The sequence below is a fragment of the Gopherus evgoodei genome, chromosome 7 (assembly GCF_007399415.2).
Source record: "Gopherus evgoodei ecotype Sinaloan lineage chromosome 7, rGopEvg1_v1.p, whole genome shotgun sequence".
NCBI classification, from domain to species: Eukaryota; Metazoa; Chordata; order Testudines; family Testudinidae; genus Gopherus; species Gopherus evgoodei.
This window is the reverse complement of record NC_044328.1, coordinates 45,075,530-45,084,669: the sequence shown is the minus strand read 5'-3', so window position 1 is coordinate 45,084,669 and position 9,140 is coordinate 45,075,530. Positions and strand designations below refer to the sequence as shown.

Genomic DNA, 9,140 nt, shown 5'->3' with positions numbered 1-9,140 from the left:
CACCATGGCCTGCCTGCAAGTTAGGGGAGTGAATTCTATCCCTTTTCAGTACTCCTCAGATCCCCACAACCGTGGTGGAACACTACTTGGGTGGTGGTGTGAACAGGACCAAAATGTATTCAGCACCTGGCACAGAGAGCCTGATCAACCTAATTTTAATATGAGTTAACCATGCTTTCTGAATCCAGTGTTAAAACTGTTTGTTTGGCCCTGTCCAGACCAGTCCTAACCATGACTCAGGGAGGAGAGGCCTCAGGAAGAGCCGTGTTTAACTCTGGATGTCAGAAACAGCTCAGTTACTTGAATAGACAGCAAAGAATCCTGTGGCACCTTATAGACTAACAGACGTTTTGGAGCATGAGCTTTCGTGGGTGAATACCCACTTCGTCAGATGCATGTAGTGGAAATGTCCAGGGGCAGGTATATATATGCAGGCAAGATAGAGATAATGAGGTTAGTTCAATCCTGAACAACGATCCCACACTTTCACAGGCCTTGGGTGGCAGGCCAGTCCTTGCCCACAGGCAACCTGCCAACCTGAAACATAGTCTCACCAGTAACTGCACACCGCACCATAGTAACTCTAGCTCAGGAATCAATCCATGCAACAAACCTCTGCCAACTCTGCCCACATATCTACACCAGCGACACCATCACAGGACCTAACCAGATCAGCCATACCATCACCGGTTCATTCACCTGCACGTCCACCAATGTAATATATGCCATCATATGCCAGCAATGCCCCTCTGCTATATACATCGGCCAAACTGGACAGTCGCTACAGAAAAGGATAAACGGACACAAATCAGATATTAGGAATGGCAATATACAAAAACCTGTAGGAGAACACTTCAACCTCCCTGGCCACACTATAGCAGACCTTAAGGTGGCCATCCTGCAGCAAAAAAACTTCAGGACCAGATTTCAAAGAGAAACTGCTGAGCTTCAGTTCATCTGCAAATTTGACACCATCAGCTCAGGATTAAACAAAGACCGTGAATGGCTTGCCAACTACAAAACCAGTTTCTCCTCCCTTGGTTTTCACACCTCAACTGCTAGAACAGGGCCTCATCCTCCCTGATTGAACTAACCTCATTATCTCTAGCTTGCCTGCATATATATACCTGCCCCTGGACATTTCCACTACATGCATCTGACGAAGTGGGTATTCACCTACGAAAGCTCATGCTCCAAAACATCTGTTAGTCTATAAGGTGCCACAGGATTCTTTGCTGCTTTTACAGATCCAGACTAACACGGCTACCCCTCTGATACTTGAGTAGACAGGACACCCTCATAATGCTGTTTGATCAAAGATCTCACCTGCTGTGAATACTTCCAGGGCTGGGCCCTATCCTCTCTCTCTCTCCTATTTGTTTTCTTTCTCCCTAGCTGCTTTTCTTGCTTTTCCTTTATGGGTGCAATCAGTGCAGATCTTGGCCAGGTTTGATCAACACACACATTTCCTACCCACCTGTTAGAGTGCTAGTGCCACAAAAAGAAAGTCTGTTTCTTTAACTTATGGAATTCAAGTGGGGCTGCCTAATAGAAATTCTAGTAGTTAGAATCCTTTACATGGTCTCAATTGGTTTTGTAGTGACTTCTGCAGACTTATGCTGGGAGATCGGCAGGCAGGAACTACTAGACCAAATTCTGTGTGACAGATGCAATACACTGGAAACAGAATATTCAAAGATTATTGTATTGAGATGTGACAAGTGCTATTGACGCGTGTAATATTCAAAGATTATTGAATCACTTTTATATGTTATATGTATCTTTATGGGCTGGCTAGTGATTGTATTCCTAGGTCAATGGGTGAGCGAAATGGTTCTAAACTAAATTCACCAATTCAAATCACTGGGGAGTAATTAATGCAAATATTTAGTGCAGGTAACAAGCCTGTGGAAGTTTCATACCCAGGGAAGATAATGCATATACTGTACCAATTTGTCCTGGTTCAAAAGGCATGGCAAACAAAGAACTGTAAACTATATAGTCTATGAGTCTATATGAAGAGACTGTCCTCATCTGGGAACTGACATGAAACTGAGATCAACAGTGGCAGGCCATGTGAGAAGTGCCTGAAGTACTTTAATTTTATCAGCATCCCCATGTGGAAGATGACTGACTGCCTGGTAAATTAAATCTGCAAATAAACTGTTTATTGTTTTTATTGTATGTTTTCTCTGTAATGCTTTTGTTCTGAATAAATAGTACTTTGATTTATGAAAGCTGACTGGTCAATGGTTAACTCTGTTATTGTTACTGAGAGAACAGGACTGCAGGTGCTTAACTATAGTGAGACAGGCTAAGAGAAACACAATGAATTGCAGGAATCTGCAGCCCAAGTCCCCAGTCTGGAGAGAGTGCATTGTGGGATCCCGTCCCTGAAAGGTGATGGCTAGAGGCTGAGACCTAAACAGGGTGCCCTCAAAGAGGTCATGCGTGGGTCAGAGGTGCAGTTACTTTGGGAATTGTGATATGTTCTAAAACTTAGCTGGCATCTGGGAAACCAGCTGGAAATTTTCAAGTGGAATTTCTACTAAGATTTACATTATAAATATACTGAAAAAAAAATCTCCTCACTGCTATTATGTAGGTCCAGACTTCCACTCTCCAAGAAATAAAAAAGCTGTTGGAATACAAATCCTGAATTTATTCTGAATGTAAGAGTTTTTCCAAAGTGAGAGTTTTGCAGACCGTGTAAGCTTCACATTTCACACTGATCCTGCTCCAAACAATAAGGTTATCAAAGCTTGCTTTAGAAAGGGGAAATATACTTGTATTGCCAATGCAACACTACAGTTGCTTGAAAGTTTGGGATATCAACAAACTGCTACTTTTTTTTTTTTTTAAACTAGGAGTGGCAAATGTACACTTGACCTCTGAGAGCTGACATGTCTGCAGGTAATGTACGTTTAGGGGAAAGCCTGTGGGCAGGCAGGATTGTGTCACATACTTCTGGACCCTCATTTCTAATAGCTGAAATAACATTTTTATTATGCTTACTGAGAACCCAATCCCACTGTCTTTGCTCAGGCAAAACTTCTCTTGAAGTCAGTGGTGATTTTTGTCTGAGGAAGAACCATGTAATTAGACTCTGGGCTTTTATTGTAGATGTCTCACTTAAATCAGTCAGGAAGTTGTGATGCAGGTTATGGGTTGGGTTTGAGGTTTTGGAATCCTTTTCTAAAAGTCGATCTCATTGCCTCATTTTATTTCCTAAGTGTGAAGCTGTGGTGAAGAGTGGTGGAGTGTGGAGGAATGCAAGCCAAAATGCAGACTCGTGTCAGATGTAATGGGAGGATTTTCCTGGCTGTTTGTATAATCTTCTTTATGGGATACACAGCACAAGGTAAAACTGTGAATGGTTGTTATTTCTATAATCCTCTTTCTCAACTGTGTAGCATAGGCCAAGTAAGTATATTACTGATTTGAAAGAATACTTGTAATTAGCCTTGAAGTGGAATAATAAAACCTACTTTTTATAAAATTAAATCTTTTTTTTTGGTTAAACTTTCCATCAAGATAAGTTTTTGTAGAATGCCAATGATAAAATTGTTTTTGACAAGTGGATCTTTTCTGTCCTCCTTATATAGATGATATATGTAATTAGTATTAGTATTTATTTTATAAAAAACATTATTTAAATGACGGACATGGCAAGTTACAGAAGTTCTATATAAATGTCTTAGCTAACTGTTTTTGTAGTGGCTGGAATATATCAGCATCACGCTATGATCATAGTAATCTACAGATTTTTCTATCAACTGCTGTATTTTAGATTCAATCTAAAATGGATCTAAATTTCAGGAAGTAAGGACTTTACTGGAGTTGTTTCAATCAACAGTGAGGCTAATAAATCACCTGCAGACAATATATAAAATTACAAAATGTTACTTTGTAAAAGCAGCTATGGTGCCCAATTTTGCCCTCATTTATACCCTGGCAATGCATTGACTTTAGTGGGTTTGTTTGGATGTCTATCTGATTGTTGAATGCAAGGTCTTAACAGTTATGCAAATATTTGAGAAGATGCGTATTTCCTATATTATAGCTTCACTTTTTTCATGGGGAAATAGGAAATTTGTGTAAGTATGGGGAAGTTAAGGGTTTGATTCAATACAGCAAAAATTACAACACCGTGCACTAGAACAGTTAAAAGGAAATGTTGATTCACAATGACACAGACATTCTGTATTTATTTCTTACAAGAGACATTTAGTTTTCAAGCCACATATGTACAATTTCCTGTATAGATATTATCACAGTGGTATGCATTAATTACCTACCTACTGGTGTTTTCATCCTAAATATTGTTTTCTTTGGATGACTATTACCTGAATTTTTTGCACACAAATTACTCGGGTGTGGTACATGTTACTTTTTATATCTATTAAAAACAGACTTTACTTTTAGTAATATACAAACAGAAGAAATAACAATGAAAAGGAAAAGGTACTATGAGAGAGACGTGGAATAATGGCTATTCATATCTCTCCAAACACATTCTTTCTCCTGTAGATGAAATGTGTGCATCAGAAGATTGGAAGAGTGATTCAGTACAGTGTGGTAACAGACAATATTAAAAGGAACTGTAATTACAGAGAAAAGACATTCCCACAGAGAAAAGACATTCCCAAAGAACAAAATGAAATTAGACTAAAATACCAAAAGAAGGAGAATATAATATGAGGCTTCAGATGCAATTAGTTAATGATATCAAAAGAAGGATGAAAAGTTGAATCCTAAATGTATTTTTGATGGTTTCAAGTGTTTCGTTTGTTGATTTAATTTTTGTTTTGCTCCTCTGAAATTTTTTTAAGAAAGCTTTTGCAGCGGAACCTTAGATGTAAATGTAGGTTAGACATTGTGGGAGGAGAGGAAGTGAAAGAGCATCTGAAGAGTGTTTAGTGAACATCTGCAGCAGCTACTTTCCAAGAAGTCAGTAAATACGCACTGCAGTCTACGCTATAGGGCCTTATTATTAATGGGCAGATCACACAGGGAGGGTTGGAGAGGAAATCTCTGTGAGGATTCTTTAATGGAGACTACCTCAGTATTGTTCTGTTGAGGAGGTAGGTTACCTTTGGCAGAGTCTGGGGGATCTGCTGGAGGCTAGGACAATCCACAGGAAGGCTCTGTGCCTCCACACCTACTCTGGCACCTGGCAACCAGAGTGTGCTTGGCATCTCACAAGACAGGACCCATGTTTTCCACATTTTTATGAGCCTTTCCATGCTGTATGTGTTCTTTTCATACATGTCCATTTAATTCTGAAATCTACTCCTTTGTGTTGTCATAAGAGACATGGAAGTTCATCTAGCTGTTTCATATGGAATTTCTTCAGTGTTTGGAAGATGTGCCCATATGAATATAATATGAGATACAGGAATATTACTTTGTGATAGTACTGGTTAATTTAAAAATGCATTGTCAGAATTGTTTATGGTTGGGTAATCACTAAATATATACATATCATTATAACTATCAGCTTCCTGATCAGGAGGTCATAAAGTAAAATAGTCCATAATATTAACTACAGTAATTCATACTAATAATGTACGAATAATTTTATCAGGTGTTCCAGTGCAGAAAGCAAGATTCCAGAGGGTAAGATGCAGACCTGACATCTCGTCTGCTAACTGCATTGAAGAAAAAGGACCGTTGTTTGAAATTTCTGAAAGTGGAGCTAACAGAATCCTCCCTCCCAAGGCTGATCCATTTCTGTAAGTAAATGAATTGTCCCTTCAGTATTTATAGTTGGCATCAATAAGTTTTCAGTATTCTTAGCTAAGGCGCTTACATCTTTGACTTTTAATGTACATAAGAACCACCATATTGGTCAGACCAATGGTCTATCTATCCCAGTGTCTGTCTTCCAACAGTGGCCAATGCCAGGTGCTTCAGAGGGAATGAACAGAACAGGGAACCATTGAGTTATCCAGCTCGTCTCATCCACTTCGAGCTTCTGGCAAACAGAGGCTAGGGACACTCAGAACATGGGGTTTCATCTCTGACCATCCTGGCTAATAGCCATTGATGGACCTATCCTCCATGAATATCTAGTTCTTTTTTAAACGCTGTTATAATTTTGGGTATCTATCTATCTATCTATCTATCTATCTATCTATCTATCTATCTATCTATCTATCTATCTATCTATCTATCTATCTATCTATCTATCTATCTATCTATCTAATGTTATGCATTTGATTTTCCTTTGCATGTTGAAAGAGTATTAATTTTTAAAAGTGATAGTACAAACATGGCTAAGATTTTGACATTTACAATAGACTAATGTGGATGTTGAACATATTTCATTAAAGTCTAAGGAGTCAAACTGGTATATTGTATAGGATTTGTCAGAGTCAATCAGATCAATGCCCATTAAATTTGGTATCCCATCTCATGCAGTGACAAATTCTCAGTATTTCTAATGAGGGCAGAATCCAACCCCCGTTTTCAGCAATACACCTAGCCACTTGTGCAATATTATATATGGTGATCCGGAACGGAAATACTGTTTCCTGATGTCTTTGATGATCAGCATATGTTCTTAAACCTGAGGCTTGAATGCCATTATTTTAGCTTGTATGATCATAAATGTTGTTGGTCATAAAATTTCCCTTTAAAAAAAATCTATTGATGGTATTTACCTCCTTAGCAGTCAGTTCTCAATTTAACTGCATGCTGTGTAAAGTATTTCTCTCTATTGATCTAAATTCACCTGCCATTAAGGGTTAGGACTCTTGCTAATCCCAAGGAATGTAAACTCCTTAAGCAATGGATATAAGGATTTTTGGCCCAAAAGGGCACTTTACCAGGAAAGAAAGGTCTGTGATTCCAGGGAGGAGTGGCTGTGTTGGCCTTCCGAGACAAAGGCCTTGTCTACACTACCAGGTAAGTCGACCTAAGTTATGCTGCTCCAGCTACGTGAATAATGTAGCTTTGGTCGACTTACTGTGGTGTTTACACCATGCTGTGTTGACAGGAGATGCTCTCCCATTGACTTACTTTACTCTTCTCATTCTGATGGAGTACTGGAGTCGACCGGAGACCACTCTACAGTTGATTTTGCAGGTTTTCGTTTAGACTCGGTAAATCGACCCCCGCTGCATTGATCCTCAGTAAGTCTAGACATGGTCAAAGCCTCTCCTGCCTATTCCCAGCTGAGAGCCACTCCTTTTTTCTCCTGGGCTGCCTTTAAGCCTCACTACCCCTCTTGGGTGCTGCTGATTCTACCACTGCCTCATATTGAGATAACCTGCTTAATACTTGGAGTTTAAAATCATAACTTTGTTGGATACTAAAAATCATGAGCTTAATAAAGACACTGGATTCATGGCTTATTGCAACAATCTGTTACCCATTAAACCATCTGTTTATCCCATGACTAGGGGTGTTAATGGGCTACTTCACCTTGAATGTTCTCTTAGTTGAGCATACGTAGTTCACACACATTCTATCTGTTTGACCATATATTTAGCTATGACACTCTGATTACATTTCCCAGACCTGTTTCTCTAACCAACTGAAGTTGGTCCAATGGAAGATATTACTTCACACACCTGGTCTCTCATTGAGAAAAGGTGCAGTTCAGTATCAGCTGATGAATGTTAAGCAGAATGGGACAATCACATTTGTCTTTATGAATAAATTGTATTGTGATTTTTCTCGTATTTTCAGGATGAAGAGATTTCAGGAGCAACCTGATATTTTCTCTCTTTATGGTGAGGAATTTGGATCTGGGGCTGATGACATACCTGAAACAGAATCAGAATCTGGGTCAGGAATTGATTACAATGTTGAGTATCCTAACTTATCTTCTGGCTTGGTGCAAAAAGAGGAATGGAAGCAAGAACTAACAAATGAAGATTTAATGCTGTAAGAAAGAAGACTTTATCTCTATCATGATGATTATTTACAGCACTTCTTCTATGTTGTATAACTAAGTGATTAGTCTTAGGACAAACAGTTTTATAAAAATTATAATCCAACAAAAGTGCCTTATAATCTTTACTGCTTTTCTTCGCTAAAAAAATCTTTGTTAAATGTGACCCTACCTAAATTTATATGTGCATTTTATATCTAAGCTTGGGATGTCTCTGAAATCATGGGAAGATGGAATCTAAAAGATCCACGATAATCTTGCTTGAGACAAATATTAGTATAGAAAAGAAAATGACTGGAAAATATTAGGTGTGTGTATTCAAGCAGCAATCTAGGAGTCACAGACATACAAAGTAATGTAACTAAAAGTAAACTTCCCCAAACTTTTTCTTTGCTCCCCCTAGATAATTTTCCATAGAAAGTACCAGTAAGCTTCTTTGTGAAATTAATTGTTTGCTATTATAAAATGTATTCCATCTTACACAATAACTAATATAATGTTACTTTAATAGTTGGACTTTCTATAACACCCAGTGGGCCTCAATACAGTATATAATATAATTTTGGCTGTTCCTGTTAGTATAAATGACATGGTCATGTAGGTCCAAGAATCGTGACTCCTACATTCCTTCTGTGTGACTATTATTAAAAGTGGTTAAAGAACAACTGCACTTGTTATATTTTAAATTTCTGGCTGAATATTTTTCCTTATATTTGCATCTACTCAATTGTAATACTATTAAAATTTTAATGTAACCAAATACTGATTTTTTTTCTTAAATGCTGGAGTGAGTGCTCAGAAATATGAGTGGAAATGAACAATAAGCAATTTTGTTTTCTAGTAGCCTTCATGAAAACAGTATCTAAAATACACTAGCTATGAAAAGGTTATAATCTGAGGCAAAATAAATCCATGGCTGCAGAGAATATGCCAATTTTGAGGAGTTAAGATCTTTCCACAGGTTTTGCCAGATTTTAAGCTATCTTTTGAAATATAATAATTTCTAGCTCCTCCAGTTGCTGATTACCCACAACTCGCAATGAAGTCAGAGTGAATTTTCCCACAGACTTTATAGGGAGCAGTATTAGTTTTAGAAAGTGCCAGAGACATTTTCTCGGCTGACCAGGACCTGGAACTGTTTGCCCAGAAACCAGGCCAAATGCTTTTATGTTTGATTTTGCTACTCTGATAGAAAGAAAATCTTTTTTGTATTTCATATGAAATAACCCTCTTCCCCATC

At 38.2% G+C, this 9,140-nt stretch overlaps 1 protein-coding gene across 1 annotated transcript; it reads left to right on the top strand.

Moving 5' to 3' along the window:
- The first annotated feature begins 3,208 nt into the window (after positions 1-3,208).
- SRGN (serglycin) lies at positions 3,209-8,660 on the top strand. Its single transcript, XM_030570507.1, has 3 exons — positions 3,209-3,361; positions 5,588-5,735; positions 7,696-8,660. Exons 1-3 carry the CDS (start codon positions 3,271-3,273, stop codon positions 7,895-7,897), a joined length of 441 nt encoding a protein of 146 aa, XP_030426367.1. The 5' UTR covers positions 3,209-3,270; the 3' UTR covers positions 7,898-8,660.
- Positions 8,661-9,140: the final 480 nt, after the last annotated feature.